Source organism: Apus apus, chromosome 2, assembly GCF_020740795.1.
Source record: "Apus apus isolate bApuApu2 chromosome 2, bApuApu2.pri.cur, whole genome shotgun sequence".
NCBI lineage: Eukaryota > Metazoa > Chordata > Aves > Apodiformes > Apodidae > Apus > Apus apus.
The window spans coordinates 102,893,827-102,918,037 of NC_067283.1; the positions used below are offsets into that span (position 1 = coordinate 102,893,827).

Consider the following 24,211-nt stretch of genomic DNA (forward strand, 5'->3'; position numbering starts at 1 on the left):
CTGAGGGGAATTTGGGGTAATAAAATTCAGAGTACATTAATGCATTACTTAATAAAAACTCCTTCTAGTGTTTTTCTGTTATGTATACCATCATACATTTCAAAAGAAGACAGCCAGTCCCCCAATCCAAAGGACATAATGATAACTGACAACATTTTATGCATTCTTGTTCATGCATCACCTTACTTACAAAGTCATTATGATCAATAAATGTCATATAGCAAATTCTTTTTCAGGGTCTTTTTGGTACACAAGTTTAGAACATTGAAATGCAAAAGGACAATTTTTAACTCATCCTATGGAACCAGCAGGGTTTGACCTGGTCATGAATTGTGTCCCTGTGGTTTCTTGGCAATGCCACAGGTGGCTGCATAGCAGGTTCCAGGAAATTCTTGATTTTTCTCGACCCTGCAGGTTTGTCTGTGAAAAATGTAATGTTTAATGAGAAAACTCATGTTCTTACCTCCACTGTACAAATGTCAAAGGCCTCAAATTACAACCAGAATAGGCTCCATTGTAGAGTCTAGCAACTTACCATCATCCTTAGAATACAGTCCTTAGTTTAGGTGCTGAACTGGATTTTAATGGTCCTAAAAATTTACATCCACCTGGAGGGTGCGGTGGTCTAGTGCTAATTGAACACAGCTGCAGTATAAAACTAGTGCAATTACAACACATGCTGGTGAAAGTACAAAAAAAGTCTGGAATCCTCCCTGCCTATCTGTTTTAATAGAAAGGAGATGAAAAATTGTTATTTGTGGCTAACTTTTCCTGTATACGTGCAAATGTGAGGTAAGAACTCCCAAACAGCAACTAATACCCAAGACCAAAATCCCAAGGGTAAAAAGTAATTGAAGGTGATGCTGTTGTGGTGGGAACAGTTCCAACTTCATAGCACTTAAGGACTTTCCTGTCTCCCAGTTCCTTTGCAGTTTCGTAGTCTGGTCTTCCAGTTTCTCCCAGTTTCACAGTCTGGTCTTCCAGTTTCTCCCAGGTTCATAGTTACCCTTCACCTTATTCTTGGCTACCTGATTTTGCTGTTTGCCTAAGAGTGAAGTACAAGACTAGCAGAAATGTTAGCAAACAGTGATGTATGAAGGGGGCGAGGGATGACTTTTAAACTCCTATCAGAATGTGCTTACTTTATTTCTCTTTATATAAACACACGTTTTCATCTTCAGGGGCCTCATTCATTACAGCAGGAGCTTTCTGTGATTATTAAGTTTTAGTACCATCCAGCAACCTGTGCCATTTCAGGAATCAGGCTGATTAAATTACCCAATTAAGCAACCTTGCTAAGCAGGTGGGAGACATTTCAGCACTGTTTTTTCAATAATAAAATTGAATTTAGTGAAATTGTCCGAAGTTTAAAAAACCTGTAAGTACCAGTGAGGAAGAAAGGTGCTCTTTAGTGAACAGTGGTGTAGAAGCACAATTTCTTTGATTCCCAAGTATGGATGATTCCAAAAATGCACAGAGAGTTATAAAACAGACAAGATTACAGGCAATGCAATACTTTGAGGTCTAATAGAAAAAAAAGAAGTCAATGCTTCAATGATTTTTTCATTAAAAAATAAATAATTTTAGTATTGTTATCACATAGTAATCGATGTTACCTGCAGAACAGAGATCTTGAACAGCAATGATATGTTGTAATTCTTTGTGGTCGAATGTTCAGTAGCCATGAAATGTACATGAGGAGGAGATGAGTGAAAGCAAAGGGCAAAGTCATCAGATACACGTGCATATTGTCCAGCAGTCTCTGGTTAAGCAGCTCAGTGTCAACAGTAGACTTGCTTTTCTGCAGTCCTTGAGGCTACTACTCAAGCAGCTGTTGCCTCAGCAAGATTTGGGGAGGGAACTGACATACAGGAATAATTCTTTAGCCACAGTGCTGATTCAAAGAAACCTTCAATTTCCAGTCCCACCCCTAAGTGTCATTAAGAATTTTATGCAGTTTGTAAATGAAAACTTTTAGGGCTTGGTTGAGATCAGGTTTGTTTTGTTGGCATCTAGGGGTGAGCCACAGTTCTGCCCAGTGTTTTAGTTCTACAGCCACACACGACTCACCCCATGTTCTGCATTTTAAGTTATTTTTATCATGTGTCATGTCCTCACTGAAACATTGTCAACATTATCTCATATTTGACTAAGAAAGAAAATTCTGAGTAAGGCAGAATACACAGCCACATAAAACAAAGCTGGAATATTGTTCCACAGATATCTGGCAAAAAATCAAAGATTGGTTTCCACATCTATCCTATGTCATTCTGAAGAACAATAAGAAAATTGTCTCACATTTCCTCTTCAGAGTTCTCATTTGTTCCTGTAGATTTTTGGGGGTTTTTTAGTTAGAGCAAAGAGTGAAATGTTATACAGCATACTGTATTGAATTGGCAGGTGATGTGTTTAGTCAAACGGTAAAAATTAACGTTTGTGTTTTGATATCTAATTTTCTTGGAGAGGAGCAAAAAGTTTCACTTTTTAGGTAGTGGTAGCTATTTATTTCATATACTTCTCAAAAGTTAGCCAAAGTTTCAAAGTATTTGGAAATACTGAGTATCAACAACATAATGAAATTCAGTTATTTTATTTCCTTTGACAAGAATTATATTTTATTGTACAGTAATACAGTTATTGTAAGAACTATGAGGCATTTACACTTTATTATGATATTAATTTATGCAAAGGATATTTAATTTTAACTGGACGTCTTATTAGCAGTGACCTGAAAGTCATAAAAGCAATATATCATTGCTGGTGGTACTGCTAAGCCAATGCCTAGACTGCAATGATGCTGAGTTCCTGAGAGTTGGTAGCTCACTGTTTCCTAAATGCACTAGATTTCTGTTTTGCTCTCTAAAGCTTTGATGTGTATAACAAGAGTTCTCTTTCATGTGATCAGGCAGAAGGTGCATTGTTAGACTGTTTCACAGAGGCAGAATACAAGGCTTAGCTGGGTATCTACCCACACTGTGCAAGGCGCATTTGGCAAAAGCAGTCACAGATTCTTGCTTTTTCTTCTTTATTCATAAAGCTATGACATGTAACTTGGGGAATGGCATTATACTAGTCTCCTAAGATTTGCTAACAGGATTTTGAGATTTTAGAGATGAGGAAAAAACCACCAGATTATGGAAAATGGGAAAAATATTTCTCACTTGCTCTGCTTCCCTTCCCTCATTGTCTGTATGTTACACAGTGACTGTATTTGACTCTGAAACCTTCAGTGTCATGTTCTCTTCTCTCAGTTAGGATCACTGCCGAAGTGATCCCATGTTTATAGAGGGGGTTTTTAATGTTGCCGTTTGGGGTACAAATAGCTACTTTCAGCTTGGAGTTGTACCTTTTTTTGGACGTATTTTAATTCTGAGGTAGTATCCTCTATATTTGGGTTAGTGGTCACAAAGTTTGGCCTCTACAATTTTCTGCTAATATTGCTAAAACCCGTTCCTCTAGCATATGGGATGCAGAAGACACTACAAAGCAAGCTGTTAGGAAGCCTGAAAAGGTTTTTAAGCTGAAAAATTTGAGTTTGGAGAGGGAAATATAGACTTTTGCAGTTTCCAAATTCTGATGCTAGATCCATTCAGATGTAAATCAATCCCAACAGGAGCTCTCTGCTCTAGATACTTTATCCTAACATGTTTTTGTTCATTATTCCTTCCTCAGTTGGAGGTTGTATATGAAAGCTGTTAAAATGAAATGTATTCCTATGAAAGTTATTAGTATATTTTGGAACTCAGAAATGGTTGAAAAGCTGGGAAGTATTTCAGCATAAATAACATTGTGAGTGGCTTTTTTTTTGTTTTGAAATTCTTAGTCCAGGATGTGGATAGTTAGGTCATAATCTCTCTGGGTATTTTCCAGTGTTTGGCTAGGCTTTCAATGATGATCTCCATTACTGGAAATATTGTGCATCCTTATGTAGGTTAGAGTGAAATAATAGAGGTTTTGAAATGAGCAGCATTCACATACATTTTCATAGGTTCACATACATTTCATATGTTTTCATATGTTCACATCTATTTCATGTGAATTTTCTTTTAATTGGCATGACAATCTCTCACTTAATGCTTGTGTTTTAAACTTCATTAAACTTATTGCACACTACAATTATTCTATGTTAGAAGCATTTGTGTGGCTCCATCTGTACCCTGTACTATTTTGGGAGACCTCTGTGACTGGTCTAGCTCTGCTGTTGCTGTGCCTTGGGAATTGGATGTCACTTTCCTGTTTCAACATTGGCGTTCGGTCAACAAATATCCATTTGTAGTTGTTATTCTTGGAGTTTTGTGACAATTCAGTTTCCTTGATATCAAATCTTCATTGATATTGCCAGGAACTGTATGGAGTTCCTCAGTCACTGCATGCTCTGTGGGTAGGTGAAGAGGAGAATGAAGTATCTCATAAAATAAATTTTTGAAGCCATTATTAGAAAGTTTCTTTCAACAGGATGACAGCCAAGTTGTGCTCAACATATGTCAAAAGCAAAGGTCTGAGATTCTCTTATACAAATGGCATAATCAAAGACCATGATCAGGTGTGGTCTTATGTCATTATCCCAGCTCACAATAAGTTAGACTGGATTTTGTCAGCAAATATCATCAGGGCTGTGCAGATACATCCAGGTGATGGAAGAACACATTTAATTCAGGATTGATGTGCTTTGACCATGGAGATTTTATAGTCCCTGATGCACAAGAGATTGACTAGTTGCTGGGAGGCAAAGAAGATTTTAGTTTCCCTGCATAGACAGCTTTTTCTTATTGCGGTTTACCAACCACCTAGCCTTGAGCATACCTTGTCTGCCAGCCCTTGGAAGGAAACTTTTATGCATGTGAGTATTTATTTCATGCTATAACACAATTAATGAGCCAGTGACCCACTTTCTAACCTGTTTGTTTACCCTGATACTTCTCTTGGTACCTGCAGGAGCAGATTTCATAGCGCTATCTCAGAGGTCTTCCTGCAGATATCTGCTTCAATTTTTCACATTCTAGTTTTGTCTCTCACTCAATGTTTTTTCCTAGTAGAAACTATAGTTTACTAATAGTATACTATTTCATTGGTACAAAAAAAACATATTTTTTTTTCCCTACAAAAGAGGTGTTGTGGTACATTAAAGAAATCAAGAAGTAAGGTGCCAATAATGTTGGTCAGTTTATTGTCCCTCAAATAGGTGACTGATTGGCCTTTTTCAGCTTATTTAACTTTTTTCAGGTATAGAACTGATAAAAAGAGTGTTTTCCTCATTTGTATTTATTCACTGTAAGGCAGTAGAGTGACAAGTGTACCAGGATGTAGAGAGTACAGCAGGGTCCAATTGCTCAGCAGCCTGAATCCACAGAAACCAGGCTATGGTTTCCTTTTGTATCTGTAAAATCAGTTAATTTTGAGTTAATTGTGCCATTACTACTTCTTCTCATCTAATGTAATTTTCTTAATTGGCTAATTGCTTTATCCATATGCTAAACATAAGTCAGCCTCTGTGAAAGTGTCATTCATTAGCTGGATCTATGTTACTTAGCCCAACATATCTTTACATGCTATATTTGAATTTCTTCTGTGCTACATTTCCTTTTGCAGTACCACAGTTATCCTGTGTAGACATCATCCCCCTCCCTCCAAGCCCCTTGGCTACAGATAAATGGCTTGTTAGGATAATTGGACACCTTATTTTCAGTCATGCTGAACTCTCCTTTTGTTTATATTTCTAAGTGTGCTTCCTGGTTTCTGCTTCCTGAGATCAGCAAGGACGTCTTCCAACATTAACACTTCTTGCAGAACTGCAAATGCCATTGCTAAACAGGCTGTCACGTAAGCATTTGACCTGAGTATTTTTGTTGTCCCTAACATCTTGAAAGTAAAATAAAATAAAAAAAGCTGGTTTGGTAGTAATTTGAGTCTCATAATCTTGATATCACTGCTTGGCAAATCCACTTTTCTAGGCATGCACACCACGAGCTTGCTCCAAAAGCTCTCGGGTAATTTCCAACAGCCAGGAGCTTTGATGCATTTCAGGCACACAGAGGTTCCACTTGTGAGGGGTTGAGGCACTTTGGTGAAAACAGCAGTGAAACAAATTGTCTTCTTCAGAGACTTCCAGTACTAATGGTGCAAATAGGATGAAGAGGGGAAGAGATGTGATATACAGTAATTCAAGAAGTCAATAAGTGCTAGTTTTCTAACTTTATGTGGGGTTTGCATGGAAGCAGAGGAGATCTTCCAGAACACAGGTAGTCTGTTATGACAATTTCAAAGAGGAAAGAACAAGGGAGAGTATTTGAGAAATGTATGGATTTTTTGGGCCTGATGAAAGTGAGATGGACAGTGTGTCTGTCACTTGAGAAGTACCTAAAGAGAACTTTTCAGCCGTCTGAAGAAAGATGAGAAGCAGTAGAAGCCTGTTACTTAACATCGTGATTTGGTATTGCACACCACCTCAACAGAGACTAGACCCTCCTTTTCTCTCAGCCTTTCCTAATATATTGAGTTTCAACAATTCCCTCAGCTTTTGTGTCCTGTCTGGGTTGCTGATTTTTCAAGGCAAGCACTGTCTGTGCATTTCTGTGTTTTTACAGCCCCCGGCGCAGCTGGATCCCACTGTTACCTGGCCCTTAGACAGTGCTGATGCCAGCAAATCCACCAGAGAAGATATTTTCCTGGAATTTAGAAAGTGAGTTTAGAGAATTGAGTTCCTGCTGTAGGATTGCAAAAAATGCAAGTTCTCTTAAGACAAGTCATTTAGATCCCTGATGATTTTGTGCATAAATCAAAGTGCAGATTTTTTTTTCCTGGGTTTCCCGTTGACATGTGTGTTGGAAACATACTAAAATAACTATTTTCCTTTTTATACTTTCAATTCTTCACTGCTTCGCATGCAATTCAGTATGTGTCCATTTGCCTTCTGACAGATTTTAATGCATACTTTTCAGCTTACCATGTAATATAATGTTACATTCACCTCTCAAAGCAAAGTAGCCAGTTCTGCCCACAGCACCGACATCAGCACACAAATCTGTTGGTGAACAGCTGCACAAGAGATAAGCCCTGAATTATTTAACAGGTTGAAAATAAAAAAAAAAAAAAAAAAAATCCCATGTGAGTCCTTCTCCTTTTCACTGCCAGCAGTCAGTTGGCAGGAGGTAGGGGTGTCTAGCATCTTTCAGGGTCCAGAGTTCACATTTGAAAACCTGTCAACCAAAAGCCACTCATTTGTCCTGTGTTTTTTTTTATCTTTCTTCAGATGAGTATGGAGTATAAGGTGTTATTTTAAACTTAGTGTGCATATTTATTTGCCGTCTGTGGTGCAGAAAATAAGCTATTAGTTATTCCTCTTAGAGGTTTGACCCCTTCAGCTGAATCGCTTGAGCTTGCTCGTTGGATTTGTTCTCATTTTGCAGTTCACACCCTCACCCTTCAACTTGTCGTGAACCTGGGCCAGCTGCTGCACCTGTACAAACCCCTCTGGGCGCTCTGCTCGCAGGATTGGTGCCACGATGCGGGGAAGCTGTATTCAGCAGGGTCACATTAGCTTGGGGAGTTAAGATACGATTTGTCCCACTGGTTTTGGCATGACTCATGTTTAGCAGATAATTAGAACCTCATGCCAGACTTTTCACTATGCAGGTTTTGAAGTGGAGCAGTAATTTTTTAAAATGTATTAACTATAAATGCTTACTGGGATTGACAAATGCGTTACTAATTCAACAATGACTTTGTTATGAGGCACTAATAGGAAAAAATGTACTTCAGATCTAAAATCTCTCTCAAGAATTAATCCTTAATTCTGTACATAATTTTGACTTGAGCAGATATTTACGTAAAGCTGGAAAATGCTTTAAGATCTCAAGTGACATGTAACTAATGCCATATGAGAAAATAAGTCAGTTTAATAATTAATAACCTGCAGGACCACATCTCCTTTTCTTGTACATAAGTAGTTTTGAAAGTTGTTTTTTTTTTCTTAAACTAGAATGGCCAGGTTTTACCTCTTGAGACAGGAGCAAAATTCTTGAGCAATTTCGATACAATTCCTCTTCCACAGCTGCAGTGAATACTTGCTGGGTGGTGGGGCTGATCGAGGTGCAGGGGCTTTGAGATGGTCATAATCTTTGTCCTTGCAAGGAGGTGGAGAACAGGGATGTAGAACATAAACATATCTCTCTACCTGCACATCCAGCCTTAATGGCATGAGGAATTTCTTTTTAAGTTTGTGGGTTGTTCTGGGGGTTTTTCCTCTGAAAGGTTGGCTTTGTTTGCCTCAAAACTTCTGTTTCTCTCAAGTTTTTGGCATGAATAGTGTTTCAAGCCATGGCCATGAAGAGTCCTAAATTTCCCTCGTGTTATGGGGAGCAATATTAGGGTGCACTGAGCAACACTGGAGGAGAAGGAAGCAGAGGAGGAGTGTGGTTTGTTTTTTTGAGGGTTGAAGAGATGGCTACCATCATTTCATTATTTTTCTGTAAAGGACAAGCAACAGTAGCAGTAAGGACTTGCTTTTGTTAGTGACATGATTCACTCAGATTCTAGAAGATGTAAGGTGAAATTGAATTTTTTTTTTTTTTTGAGCAACAGGTTTCCCCCTTTTAAAAAGGCCAACTGTTCAGATCATAAAATTAGATCCCATTATGTTGGGCTGGTTTTTGGGTGCCTTTTCTGGTGTACCCGGTGGATAGTAAAACTGACATTTTAAAAAGTGCAGCAGCAGGCAGGAAGTCTTTAATGGAGGCCTCCAAATATCTGTCAAGTAGTAACTGCGTTTGGTCACAACTTTTCCAGTCTGACCAGTAGCTTGCAAGCTTTGCTGTATGAAATGTTTGTTAAGCTATCCAACCATGTTATTGTATGTTGCTGCTTTGTTAAGGATGAGTGCAATTATTCTAAAATTGACACTTAAAAAAAAACCCCAAAACCAAAAACCAAATAAAAAACCCCATACAAAACCAACATCATCAACAACAAAACAAACAAACAAACAAACCCACAAAAAAAAACTCAAACAAAAATCCAAACCAAAAAACACAAACAAACAAAAAAAACCTATGCAGGGTTTTGAAGACTGGTCCATATGAGATTATAGCTTTCTGAATCCTCTCAAGGGATCGATCACACATTCCAGATCTTCCTTGCTCCATGTAGTTCCTTTTGTTTTGATTTACTGAGTGCTTGGCCAGGTGATAACAAATCTGTTATCTCGGTAAGTATACTCCAATTAACCATGTCTATGGGAGTAGTTTTCATGTTTTATTTATGCTGCAACAGTGGACAATGCATAGACTGTTTACATAACTGGTTAGAGAAAAGCTCAGATGTATCTCAGGCTGACTGCCACCAGCCAGGACCTCTGCTGAAGTGCTGGAAATCTCATCAGTTTTCAACCACTTAGCAACAAAGTATATTTTTCAGGTTAGTGTATCTACAATGAACCTTTAAACAAGCGTATTGGAGACGTGTGTTATTATATGTGGACCACAGAGATAATAATGGATACCTGTAGTCAACTTTTATCAGTGAGTTTTGACATTTTGGACTACACTTAGCTGACATACTTCGTTTTGCAGTGGGGACAGGTTGTGTACCTTCTGGGGAGAGCTGGCCCTCCTATCACAGCTGCCCACGCACAGCTGCGTCAGCAGCAGAAAGCAGCCTCCATAAATCACTTCTTCTCCTGCTGGACCTCTGCATAGGGAGGAATGGGAAGTGTTTGCAGTCCGGAGCTGATTGTCAGCAAACCTCCACTGAAGTGACAGTGGGAGCACACCTGGCTACTTATAGATGGGGCTAACATTACAGCTTGGTTTAATCTGAGCTGGAGTGAGAGTTGAGATCCCAGCTGTGATTCAATATGACCTGCTTTGCAGACTGATTTTGGAGGCTAGATGTTTTAGCACAAACATCTGCAAGCACAAACAATTGCAGCATTCTCTTGAAGTGAGTCCCTCTTGCCATCTCCATGTGTTTAATTATTAGTAAAAGGAGTCCTCTGCCCTTTTCTCTAGAGTCCTCTTTCCCCATAAGCAGGCCCAGTTAGGCATAATTTTCAATACCCTGAAAGTGTTCAAGGCCAGACTAGATGGGGCTTTGAACAATGTGGTCTAGTGGGAAATGTCCTTGCCCATGGCAAGGGGGTTGAAACTAGGTGATCTTTAAGGTCACTTCTAAGCCAAAACATTCTATGTTTTTTCCCTCCAGTCTCACGCAGATATGGTGATGTTGTCAAAGGTGTAAAAACTACCCGAAATCAACCCTAGAAAATATAATTTTTAAAGGTGGATGAAATATTACTGAGAGCCCTGGTGAAGTCTTGCTAGTTTACATCAATTGACTTTAGAAAGAAATGTTCCAAAGTGTTGGTATGAAATACAAACAAGGATTACTGAGACAGAATTTTTTTTATTATTATTTCTGCCACAATATCACCTGTCCAGAATAGCCATTAGAAGAGGTGATGTGCAGGTTTTAGACTGGAAGTTAATTTTTGTTCTCATACAAAGTGTCTTTAAAGAAGTCAATCCAAGTGATTAAATCAAGTGATTAAATTAAGTTTAGATTAATTTAGATCTAAATTAAGTTTAGATTTAGTGCAGAGTTTGGCATTTACATGTCTTTCCAATAAAAATAAATGGTTTTATGTATGACTTGTTCATTGTTAGAAATTGATCACTTTTATACTTTTCAATCACTTTTCCTGTTGAATATATTTTTCTCTCCCCCACCTCTTTGCTTCTCTTTCAGCCTGTTGTGGGTACAGTCTCCCCCACTGCTGTGAATAGCTCACATTTGCAACTACATAAAATACAGTCAGTGCATTCCAGCTGGCAAAGACAAGGAATTTTGTAGGCTTTATGCCTTGCAGAAAATGTTGCCAAGATGCCCTAATTTCTACATTCAGTTGAAGCAGTTTTCTAAAACTGATGCAGAGAAAAGTTTGGGATGTGGTACATGCTTTTGGAAGTTGAGCTGGTATCCTTCATACAAAGTTGTCTTGAACTGTCGCATTTTTGGCGTGTCTGATTTTGAGCACAACAGGAGTGTTTCCCATATGTTTTTTAATGTACCCATGAAGATGGTTTATAAACTGCGTATTCTCTAAGGGCATTGACTGTAGCTGTGCTCCATCACCTGATCTCATTGTGGGAGCTTCCAGGTCTTCTGATCTGCTTGGGTTGGGATAACTTGCCAACTGGTGCTAGCTTTGAAGCATTGCTGTTGTTGGCCTCCTGTCTTTGAAGGAAAGCAACCAATATCACTTCAAAAGGCAACAAAGAAGCACATGAATAAATAAAATACTTGATTTTAAAATTGGTTTAAGAGTCAGATGTCTAAATTGCCTGTGATTTCTGTAACATGGAAGTCCCTGCTGAGTAGGAAATTATTACCGCTCATCATCCTCTTCAGTATTTTCTCAAAAGGTATGACTGTGTTAATACCCTAATGAAACACTTCAATAGAACACATTGCACTGAGGACAAAATAAGCACACTTTAAGTAAGTGTGAGATCACTCTTGTCATCTAGTAACTTATGAGAATGGCAAAAGTTTCAGTGCTTTTACTGTTTTTTTGGCTTAGTTTTAGCCAAACAAGCTTAATGGGGAGAAATTACTCCTAAAACTCCTAATTAAGAATGTAACTGTAAAAAGAGTGAGCTATTTGTAATGTATTTGAAGCATGCAAGACAAAAAGCGTGGAATGCTTTGAAAATGGAAATTATTAGGCAACCTGGTGATTTTTTTAATTTGTTGATAGTTCTCATGCTATTTGTAGCCTCCTAATGAAAACTAATTAAGTGTTGTGAAATAATCTGCTAGTATACTGGATGCAGTCCTTCAGTCTTTTATTGATGGGACTGAACACAATCACATAGCATTGGATCCCTGGGAAATCTCTTTGGGCACTTCTAGTGGCTCAATTGTGGCCATTTTATGGGTCATGAGCAAGGCACAGATCAATAATGGTGGCTCTTTCCCTCTGCCAGGGGCAATGAAATCCAGTAAAAGTTCCAAGTGTGCAGAGGAATGCTGGTCTCTCCTGTCTTTGCAGAGGACACCAAAATTAATGTGCTTCGTGAGTTGACAGAGAGACATGGGAGCAAGTGGGGAGTGTCTCTGCTGTTGGTGCATCACTGCTATGCCTCTTCGGGGCCTTGATGAGACTCCAGTTGCCCAAACTTGTCCTTGCAACCTCCTTGTCCCTGTGGGCTCCTCACCCAAGGAGTGGCAGCCATGTTTTAAAATATCTAGAAGTGAAGGACTGGGCTGAGTCTGAGACTGACCCCTCACCACTTTCTGTTTTCCTGAATTCTTTTGCGTGTTCCGTTTACCCTGAGCTAATAGCTACACAGTTGACTGTCTCTTGACTGTGGGAGGGGAACTGGAATGCTGGAGAGCTTTGCCCTTCCAGTTCTCACATGAGCTTTGAGCTCTCACTACAGCTTTGCTTTGAGAAAATTTGGGTGAAATCACAACATTTTAAGCTCTGCAAAGACAAAGAAAATTAAAATGGAAGAAACCCTTTCTTCAGTGTTTATTTGTTTGTGCTTGTCAGCTGAACTAGATAAAACATCTTTGAATTTGCTAGGAGTGAAAACCAGTATCTGTTGGAAGCATTTCCTTTTCCCTGATTGTTTGAGTCTACTGCCTGCTTCTCACTGCTACCCAGAGGACCATGTCCTTCTGCATCCATATTTCTCTTCTGCAGAGGTCTCTGGGAGTGTGTCAGCTTTCATGCCCCAAACATCTTGTTGCCTTGTGCAGTCACTGCTGCCTTTTCTTAATAGCATGCAAACAGAAGGTGAGTTTGAAACTGCTGTTTGCTGCTTCTGTGGAAGGTAGTGTGCTAAGGTTGCACACATCTTAAGACAGTTTTCAGAATTTTACTCTGGATATCATCCTTCACACATCACTTTAGGTCTTTGTATCTCGTGTCTTTTTAGCCGCTGAAAGAATTTGGGTTTTTTTTCTGAAGTATTTGAATAGGGCAGGTCTACAAACAATGAGTTGCTGTCTTCTTCATACTATGCGACTGTTTCCTTAATACTATCCAAGTGTTTCCTTAATTCTATGTGAGTGTTTCCTTAGTACTAAGTGAGTGTGTCCTTAATCTGTGAATGAAATGGTTCTTTATTATCTTTCGAAAAAGCTATGTAAAAAATAACAAAGCAATTTCAGAGAAAAAACATGCATTCCAAAATGTTGGTGGAGTCACAGATACCATCATTATGATGCTAGTTTTCTGTCATCTTAATGTTCCTCTTGTATATGTGCAACATTTCCTAGTTTTCTATCCTTGTTTCTCTTATCCATAATTTCTTGTATATGAATGTGCTACTGAAGAAATTCTTGTTATTTAATGGGTCAAAGTCCAAATGGAGGCAGGTGACAAGTGGTGTCCCCCAGGGGTCAGTATTGGGACCAGTGCTGTTTAACATCTTTGTTGGAGACACAGACAGTGAGATTGAGTGTATCCTCAGCAAGTTTGCTGATGATACCAAGCTGTGTGGTGTGGTTGACACCCAAGAGGGAAGGGACGCCATCCAGAGGGACCTTGACAGGCTGGAGAGGTGGGCCAGTGCCAACCTCATGAAGTTCAACAAGGCCAAGTGCAAGGTCCTGCACCTGGGTCAGCACAACCCCAGGCACAAATACAGGCTGGGGGAAGAATGGCTGGAGAGCAGCCTGAGGAGAAGGACTTGGGGGTGGGAGAAGATGAGAAGCTCAACATGAGCCACCAGCGTGCACTCGCAGCCCAGAGAGCCAACTGCATCCTGGGCTGCATCAAAAGAAGTGTGGCCAGCAGGGCCAGGGAGGTGATTCTGCCCCTCTACTCTGCTCTGGTGAGGCCACACCTGGAGTACTGTGTACAGGTCTGGTGCCCTCAGCACAAGAAAGTTATAGACCTGTTGGAGAGGGTCCAGAGATAGGCCACCAAGATGATCAAAGGGCTGGAGCACCTCTGCTATGAAGACAGGCCAAGAGAGTTGGGGCTGTTCAGCCTAGAGAAGAGAAGGCTCCAAGGAGACCTTATAGCGGCTTTCCAGTACTTGAAAGGGGCCTACAGGAAAGCTGGGGAGGGGCTTTTCATCAGAGAAGATGGTGATAGGACAAAGGGTTATGGTTTTAAACTGAGAGAGGGGAGATTTAGGTTAGATAGTAGGAAGAAATTCTTCACTATAAGGGTGGTGAGGAACTGGAATGGGTTGTCCAGGGAGGTTGTTGATGCCTCATCCCTGGGGGTTTTTAAGGCCAGGTTGGATGAGGTTTTGTGCAACCTGATCTAGTGGTAGGGTTTCCTGCTCATGGCAGGGGGGTTGGAAGTTGATGATCTTTAAGGTCCATTCCAACCTTAATGATTTTATGATTCTGTGATAATTTATCTGCCCCTTCCCATATGTCTGTGCTGCAGAATTGTGGAAGGAACATTTGCCCACCTCTCCTTCTGGTGTGACAAGAAGAGAAAATGAGACAATGAATAGCAAATTTCTTGCACTGGCACACTGCACACATTCATCACTGCAGGAAACCTGGTTGACATTATTATTCATAACAGTATATTATATTACAATAAAACTAAGCAGAGGGTAGCTCCAAAATTGGAAAGATGCCCGTCAAATACACTCTGAAGTGAAAACTTCTCCTCTAAGATACTATTTAGCAGGCAGAGCAGTGTTGGTTGGGGTGGGAGAGGAGAGAATTTCTCTGCCAATAAAAGTGGAGAAAAATCTCATTTTCTTCAGGTTTATGAAAAATAAAACTTACTCCAAGTTTTCTTTAAGTTGTTTTACTTTGAAAACCCAAGCAAAGTTAGTCTTCCGTATTTGAAAAAGGGCCCATTTAGTTATTATTTGGACTCCTTTCAGAAGGTCTGGAGCAGAACTTTGATGCTCTTTAGCTCAGTGACTCTCTGATTTGAGGTTGACATCCCTCATGGCAATGGCAGGAAATGTCACCTTCCTTCAAAGCTGTCTTGAGCCCTGACACCCTTCTCCGTTGTAAAGAAGACGATGATATCAGTTATATCTGTGAACTGTCTGATTCTTTCCCAATTTACTCCTGCACTCTGATCTGTGCTGATGGCCTACAGAGTTCTGCTTTGCAGTGTCCTTTTCTCATCCTTTTTTGCAGTGGTTTACTGCTATGGGGGAGGGGGAGGAGGTCTATTTAGAGAAAAAAAAAAAAAAAAAGACCCTGGAATGTATTCAAATCTCCGGTATCCTTGGAAATTTGGGTTAAAAAGCACCAACCAACCATTACAGCAAACAAATAATTTTAAATAATAATGTTTACATGTTTAATAATAATAATATTTAATAATGTTTAAATAATTAAACAACAACAAAAAAAGCCTTTTCCACTAACTAGCTATCTCATGTTTCATCTGAAGCACACTCCTTGAAGATTTTCTAGTGCTGTGGGTTTTCCTGTTTTTCTGCCTTGTTCAGGAAACAGGAGAGATGCTAAATACTAAGGCAGCATTGTCTGATGCCACTTCTGTAAGAGGCACAATGTATATAACTAACTATTGGATAGCCAATGCACAGGTAGGTAAGTGCTAGTATCGTCTCTGTGGTACTGTGAAGCAAGTAGGATAAAGTTCTTTCCTATGCCACATGCATTTCAGTTGACAAAACTGCTGGTCTGTTTCATGAAACCAGTGGTTCTATATTGATTAAAAAGCAAAAATTTGGATTTCTGAGAAAACATACTTTGTTTGCCTGGGAGAAGGTTGAAGTTTGCTACAGGGAGCCAGCCACTGGAAACACTGTTCATAATGTACGAAGCTGCTGAACTAGATATGTTCCACATACAAAAGTTGTTATCAACTGCAGCTGTGTACATTTCAGCTAATTAGTAGTACTTGTTAGTAACTGGTTAATAAGTACTAAGGTGATAAACGAGAAGGTACAGCAGAACAATGTTCCCCAGTCCTCTGAAAATAGATTGCAAAACCTCAAATGGTTTTTATGGTACATATGTCTCTGCTGAAAGAGAAGCTCTAGTAGGAGAAGCCAGTGTGTTAATCTAGTTTGGTTAAGAGTTTTTAGGTATGAACACAGATACTCAGGTCTCCTACTAGTCCAGCTGGGCTAGGCTCTGTGACCTTCTGCCCTGTTCTCTGCTGAGGTGTTTGAGAAACAGTGTTGAGAAGTGGCACCTGCAGTAGAGAGGTTTGGCAAAGTATTTCTTCCACTTTCTGGAGTATTCTGTGTTACTAATTTGTATGTCTTAAATATGTGACCGTTTTGGGGTGGGGTTTTTTTCAGTTTTGGAAAACACAGACTTCAGACAAGTACAAAATTAGTGGTTCCTCTGAAACTCTTTTCCTTCAAAAGAGAGAAGACCAATGCAGTTATTCCAAGAATATCTACCTATTTTTAACATAGCTTAACAGGTTTATGTGAGTCATGCCTACATGTAACTCCCATGAGCCAAGTGTGACTATACTAGGTCTGGTACCTTTCTAGTATCTTCAGAGAGCCTGGATGATTTTCTGCAATATCCCAATGACAGGCTCCAAACACTTTTTTTTACCTTTGCGTTGATGTAATTTACAGATATTTTGTCCTATTCCTGTCAATTAAGATCTTCATACTATTCCAGTTGAATTCTGACAGGCTCATTTAATGCTTATTGGAAAATGTCAAAAATTTGGTTTAGTGAAGTCCTGTTTTTCCTTCTGGTTCTTATGTGAGAAAAGAATGCAGGAATTACTACTCTTACAGTTAGAAAGCAGCATGAGCAGAGCCAGACACAGACATGTAGTTTTTAAAGTAGCCACTAACTCTGGAGAAGTGAGGTGTGCAACCTCCATGAATGGCTGAAAATGGCTTATCCAGTATGTTATTTGGTGTTTTCCTTGAGCCTGCCATTGCACTTCAAGCAGCTAGGCAGCTTCATGGTTTGTAAAGGTGAGCAGCCTGGCAGTGGATTATGGGTCCTCTCATTCACAGTAAGTTTGTAGTAAGCAGAGAGCTGTAACCAAACCAAACCAAATACTGAAACTGCCATGTAAACTAAAGTCTACCTGTCAAAGAAAATAACAACTGTTCATTTCAGAAAGATGTTTTTCATTTTACCTTGTTAAATCTCATGTTCTTATACTCTCCTTCTTATACTAGGATTTCATTGAGTGCATATGTGAGCATGATGTGCATTTTACTGTTGTTCCTATTAAATGTGAACAGTAATTCTGGAAGTACATTTTCCTTCATCTTTTTGAAGAATTTTGAAGCTTGTTTTGCTAATGTGAAACAGAATCTTTGAAACAGATGGGAATGGTCAGGCACTCTGGAGCAAATATTTGTATCAAAAGCTTAATTACATGGTTACCTAATTAAGACATTCTTATGAACAGTTTTGGTATTTTTGACATGGTGGTAAGAAACAGAAGGCAAAGAGAAGCCAAATTAACTTAGCAACTGAAGTGTTGCAATGAATTGGTTCTGAAAGTCGACAGGTGAATGTTTTCCACAGTCCCATCAGAGGGAAAGACTGAATTGAACAGCTGAATTCCTACTGATTTCTTTGGGAGCAGGATCAAGTCTTTGATTCATGAAGAACTGGTTTGATTTTAATGAGAGTTACATGACTTAAATATTGTTTTGGAAGCACCAGGTAAAGTTTAAATCAAATAGTGAGTTTTCTAGACCTTTAAAAGCATTATTCTTCTTAGCTGCTTTTACCACAGGGTATTTACTTTTGGCTGTTAGTGCAGTGTAGAAGTTGATAGTATTGAAAAGGGAATTGGCAAATCTTAAAACAGAATGTTTAGATTATAAGCATTTTAAAATAAGACTCCATAAAAAAGATGTGTATTTTTTTAATATGAAATGTTAGTTGTGTTCTTGGCAGGCTTTACTTCAGAGGAGTCACATGCATTTCAAAGAGCATCCTGCTAGCCAGCTGCAGCCAAAAGATGATTTCAAACCAGTGGAGACTAAATTCCCTTTTCTCTTCTGCTTTTTTCTCCTCTCTCTCTCTCTTTCCCCCCTGTAGGACTCTATATATATCATACCACTAAAGTGCAGCAAATCATGGGGTGAAAAATTAATACAACTAGCATACACAATAGTGGAAAGCAGAGAAACACTGACAAAGATGCCCCTACTAGTTGGTCCTTTAAGAAGTACTGTTGAGATTTCTTTAACACTCTACACATCTTCAAACTTGAAAAACTGTTGAATACTCTTTCAGAGCCAGCACAATTGCATAAACTATATGGGGAATTGCTTGCATCTGCCCTGCACTTACCTGTGGACTGGCACAGTCATCTTTTTAGCCACGACTTGATTCTTCAGTGCTACATGAAAGCAGATATACTCAAGGGGAGTGTAGAAGGTGATGGGTTTGGCATATAACTCAAACTAGAAGGTGTTCATGAAGTGGCTCTTTAGCTCAATGAAATGTTGATGGCTTATTGTGCTACACGATTGTTGGTTTTCATGTTTGTTTGAAATACACGTGTGATGTTAGAATGTTTACTGTCCTGCTTTAAAGATGTCTTTAAAGGACTGCTTTTTATAAAATATGAACTTAGTGTTGATGAAAGGTATTGTATGTAGGTAGGTGTGCAGGCTGAAGTCTTGCATCACTTCCAGCAAATACAGGTGCTGCAAGAGAAGCTCCCTGTACTGATCAAACAATGTATCATGTTCAGTTATTCCAGAACAGAACTTAAACTTCATGCCCCCCCTTAATTTGAAGGCAGAAATTTCTCCTTTTCAGTTTTGAAGCCTCTTACTACTGTTTGCTCTTTGGGATATGAGCCTGAAATTACTGCCTGCTTTGCACTGAATGGGACAAATAAAAAGGTTTTACATTGATAATTTGCTATAACTGTAACAGTTCTGAAGAGGAATGTTTTGTGTCCCTTGCCCTAAAGTATCATTAAAAAAGGTTTTTAGAGCCTTTTGCTGAAAATAAGTGTGTGACTGAAATTTGAAGTGACTGGCAGTGAGATCAGAGGGCTGGAGCACCTCCCCTATGAAGACAGGCTGAGAAAGTTGGAGTGGTTCAGCCTGGAGAAGGCTCCAAGGAGCCTTATAGTGGCCTTTCAGTACCTGAAGGAGCCTACAGGAAAGCTGGAGAGGGACTTTTTACAATGAAGGTAGTGATAGGACAAGAGGTAGATATAGATTAGATATTAGGAATAAATTCTTTAGTGTGAGGGTGGTGAGACTCTAGAACAGGTTGCCCAAGGAAGTTGTGGGTGCCACCTACCTGGAAGCGTTCAAGGCCAGGTTGGATGGGGCTTTGAGCAACATGATCTAGCAGAAGGTGTCCCTGCCCATGGCAAAGGTGTTAGAACTAGACAATCTTTAAGGTCCCTTGCAACCCAAACCATTCTGTAATACTATGATACAAAGATGAATGAAGAAGAGGCTCCAGAAAAGTATAATGAAGATTCTTAGTAACCCATTTTGGAACTGGCTGTTAACCTATTCCATAGCCAACCCAAGTCCCTCCTCTATGGAGTGAAATGCTGGGCTTTGGTTGATTTTAGAAGCATATACTTTAATGCAATTTCTTTTCCTCTTTCTAAAGTTCAGAGATTAATACAAGGAATTTTTTTTTCTTCAGGCCCATGTTAATGTCATTATTTGTCCAGTTAGGATTCATGACATTGACCTATGACAAAATTAACTTTTTGGGTTGTATTGTTTTCAGTTTTTATTTGCTCAGTCTGTGATTTTCCAAACCGGACAGATACTAGATGAAATGGCACAGAAAGATTGTATCATTAGTTTAGAAATCTACCACAATCTCCTTGGGCTAAACTGGAAAGTTTAGTCAATTTAGTAGAAAGAATTTTGTTGCTAGGTTTAAAAAACAAAACAGAATCCAAACCCAAAAATCCAAAACTTCTTAGAAGCTGAGTCTTTCAATTCTTATCTAGAGCTGCAGTAAGTGTCCTGAATTCAAAGGTGAAAAGTGAAAAGCATCAACTAGGTCTTATTCAAATATTTAACATGTTGCAGATTAAATACCATACTGCAAACACAGCAGGTCATTGATTTCTGAGCTAATACCTTTAACAGAATGGAAATGTAATGATGGCAAGAAATATATCTGCAGTAGTTTTTCTGACTGATAATGTTACATTACCACTTTTCCTGTACTAGTTTGGCAAGTAAATGTTACATTACCACTTTTCCTGTACTAGTTTGGCAAGTAGGACTTGGATTATCAGTGGAAAGAATCTAATCCATGATTTTGTTGTAGTCTTTGTATGGGCACTCACTGCACAATATCTTTCTGCTCTTTCTCAATACTCTGCAACATTGCTACTTGTCTCTGAGTTTCTCTGGTGTCACTCACAGGGACTATTCCTAATCTACAGTCCCCTTTAGGTGACTGGCTGCATCAGCAACAGGAATTATTGTCAGTTCTCTGATTTCAGTTTAAGTACGATGAAGCACTCAAAAAGAGCTGTAGTTGCTTGCATTGCATGCAGTCCTGTTCCATTTCCCACAGCAGTGTGAAAAGACAGAGAGCAAGCTAGGACCCAGCTTCATGGCCTCCTGCATATTTACCTTGCAGACCTGCATGACTTGAGACATTTGTGCTTTAGTAGACTCTATTTATAATGACCACATAATGGTACCATGAAAGAGGCAGTAAGAAAAAAACTACAAGGAACTGAAAACTGTTCACCTAATGCTTGCAGTGTGTGTGTGGCTGTTTTTGAGAAAATCTTGATAGAAGTTAATACAACTTTCACCACAGTGCATCAGAAATACTGAGGGCAATTCTTTGCATGAGTCTGTCCATTTCAAGAGTTTGTGGGCCTGAGTCCTTGATTGTTTTGAGAAAAAGTCCGTTGCAGCTGCTTGTATGAGTATGAAGGGTTAAATGATAAAGTAGAAATACATCTTCGTGCTTCTGCTTAAAAATAAAAGGGCTGGATTTCAGAAGGAGCTGTGAAGCTTTCAGCAAAAATCAGGCAAACACTACAGTAAAATGAAAAGCTGAAATGTGAAGAGTGCATGATGGGAGATGCCAGCTCAGAGCTTTCAGGAGTCATGTACAGATCACGTTGCTGTAGGAGGGGAGACCACCCTTGGAACTGCAGTGAACCGTAGCAGGAACCAACTGCTTTGCAATGTAAAGGAGTAATATAGGCTGATAACCCCACACAGAGTTATGTCACTCAGTGGCAACCTCTCTTAATGGTTCTTCACTCTGGAGAAAACAGATGTTATTTACAAGTACTTCTATAGGGGTGGGGAAAAAAACAAAAAACACCTTACTGTACAGATCTCAGCTGCACAAGGAACAGAGGAAAGTAAGAGTGTTCATAAAATAAAGCTTCTTTACTGAGGGTGTTTTTTTCTCCTCTTTGTATAGGTTCAACATGGGAGAAAACATTACGGCAGATTGGTTTTGAAAGGTAAGCACTAAATTTGTTTTCTTACCAGTGCAAAAAGAAAAGGATGAAAAATGCCTTTGTAAGTTTGCAGAATTATTTATTTTAGCTGATCAAATGTATCTATGACCTCAGATTTAGAGAGGAAGTTATGCAGTGTCATGCACATATATGTGCAGCTTTTCATTTTATGTCCTCTTCTCTTTCCCCAGTTGATTTGAAGCAATTTATTAACCACATGAACTTGGCTCATAATGTTTTTTGCTGGCGACTATGTAGCACACTGGTATTAAAAAAGGTGACACACTATTTGGGCAGAGATCTTACTTATGAATGAAGATATTGGTCTCACTTTATATTATTTTTTTCCACGAAACTTCTAACCTGTGACATATTAGTTGACAAAAGTAAATTAAATTGAAAGAGGACCAAAGCTGGCAGAGAGCTATTTAGCATCAGAGGAAAATTCAGCATTCATCATTCAAGTCCAAGAACTTATTGCAGCCAAACTTAACTACAGGGTCATCATACAGAAACATATGTCTCTCTCGGAAATTAAACTAGGCCAAGCCCAGTAAAGAGTGATCCAGTGTTGAGGTTCAGATGCTCAGTCTCATGTTTATTCTTCTACATATGGTAAGCGAAAGAATCGGTTCTTCACTTGAATAGTTTTGCTATTTTCCCTTAATTGAGTGGTTTGCAGTTATACACTAATGTCCTTGCGTTGCTGTTGACCAGGAAAGAAAGGATTTCTCTTCTTAGTGTTGCATGAGTGCATATTGTTAATAATGCCTGGGATGTATTAACAAACCCTACAGACAGTCAGGCCTTTCTGAAGTCAATAAATAGCCATAGAAGTAATTTGAAACAGACAATTATCTTGCTTTCTTTCTCACAAACAGAAGGCAAGCTGCATTTTTCTTCTGACCTTTACTTTGCGTAATGTTTTTATTGCAACACAACAAATTTTGTGTTACAATACAGATGCTTAAGTTTAACTACCCTAACTACTACCTATAATTAAGATTCTAAGATCTTGGCAGCAATCTATGAAAATTTTTTTTCTATATCATCCTTTTATATGAGGAGTCTCCTTAACTAACTCCACTTGAAGAGATACATTTCTAAATACTTTACTTTCTCTGATCTCTGTCTGCAAATGTGGCAACCTTGGGGAAGGATTAATGCTATCTCTAAGCAGCTTCCAGGTCTTCAGGAGTTGTACCACAGACTTGTGGTCACCCATCTTTCTATAAGCACATCTGTTTGAACTGTCCATGATGCTAGTGTCCCAGTGACTAGTAATTTTTTCTCTTTAGAAGATTAATTTGAAAACATCTATGTTATGATGTTGAGTGAGTATGCACAGGGTCAGCCTGGTTTACTTGTTCAGCTAAATGTATTAGATTTCTGTGTTAGACATTAAATTTGAAAAAAAAATTAAGTACACTGATCAAAAGATAGTAGGCACAGAAGTACATGGAAAGGTTATATTTTGTTATTCTCACAGCCATAAGTATTACATTGGTACGTATTATTTTGGTTCAAAGGAAACACAGAAAAGCAAATAACTTTTGAATGTGAAAAAGCTCTGTCTTGGTGAAATTTAGCTTTTCATTGGTACAAAGCTGTCTTTTTAGCTTTACAGGCACGGTTAGTTTAGAAGTAAAATATTACAGAACAATAAAAACACTTCTCCTCTACCAAATAATGTAGAGAGGTCAAGTTATTTTCAGTTGTAAATCTCTTGATACCAGTAGAGTCATTCCTGCAAGTACTTTGGCCAGACTTCTTTTAATAGGAAAAAAAAGAAGAAACCCCCACAAAAAAACACCATCATTTTAATGATCTGATATAGAATATCAGACTTACCCTTTCGTAGCTGAGGAAACGTGGGCATTTTAGTTTCATAGCTTCCCACCAGTCAGAAATATTTTAAGACATCAATCAGATTGCTAGATAAAAATATGTCACTCTTACTGTGCCATAAGCTTAATATGCCTCAGGAATATAGGCAACCTGAGTAGAAAACGTCAGTCTTTTATAGTGTCAAAATTTAGTAGTTCTGGATAGGTTTCGGATCAAAATTAATTAAAAAAATGTTTCTCACTCAATTTTTTAATAGTTGCAATTTTAGAAGTTTTAAAAATTAATTTTAATGAGTATAAAATGAAGTGTACTACTTAACCTGTAGTTTCTGTTAAACCTGTACGTAGGTAGCATAAGGCTCAGTATTGATTGAGAGCATAACTGTGATTCCGTTTTGTTACAACATCAGGGGAAGGGCTGTGGTTCATAAACATCGACTTGAGAAGACACAGTGCCAAATCAAGAACCAGACTAGAAATTCCTTAACTGTGACACCTTAGTGGATGTTGTCTGTTTAAAAGGAAAGTGTTTCTAAAAGCACTGCAAAAAAAAATTTGGATAGTAGTGAAAGTTAGACACTCTCATTTGCTAAGTTTGATATTGTTGAGGGGTTCTTTTTAATAGGTTGTGCTCTCAAGTTACATCCAATTTAGTGTCTCGATGGGTATTTCATTCAGCATGTTATCATACAAGTCTGAAGGGCACTACAGTAAAATACTGATTCTTCCATAGCCCCATTCTCCTTTTCAGATTACAAATATGCACTTGCTGGGGCTGTTTTTCTCCATCAGAATGAAAAAAAAAAAAATAGCTTTGAGAATCTACTAGGATGAATTGATACCTTGAGTCTATGGTTTGAAACTTCCAGTGGAAAATAGTGATTTTTATTTTTTTTTTTAAGGTGAAATTATTAGAAGTTGTATTTGTGGCAATTTCTAACTTGTGAGGTATTTCACAACAACAACAAGGAGAACC

General features: G+C 38.7%; 1 protein-coding gene across 1 annotated transcript in view; it reads left to right on the plus strand.

Annotated features, from left to right (window-relative positions):
* PIEZO2 (piezo type mechanosensitive ion channel component 2) overlaps positions 1 to 24,211 on the plus strand; it is a 320,085-nt gene that overhangs the window by 124,941 nt on the left and 170,933 nt on the right. Inside the window, exon 4 of the mRNA XM_051612156.1 lies at positions 21,349 to 21,391. Coding sequence (XP_051468116.1) covers positions 21,349 to 21,391 — 43 coding nt within the window. The remainder of the gene's footprint in view (positions 1 to 21,348; positions 21,392 to 24,211) is intronic.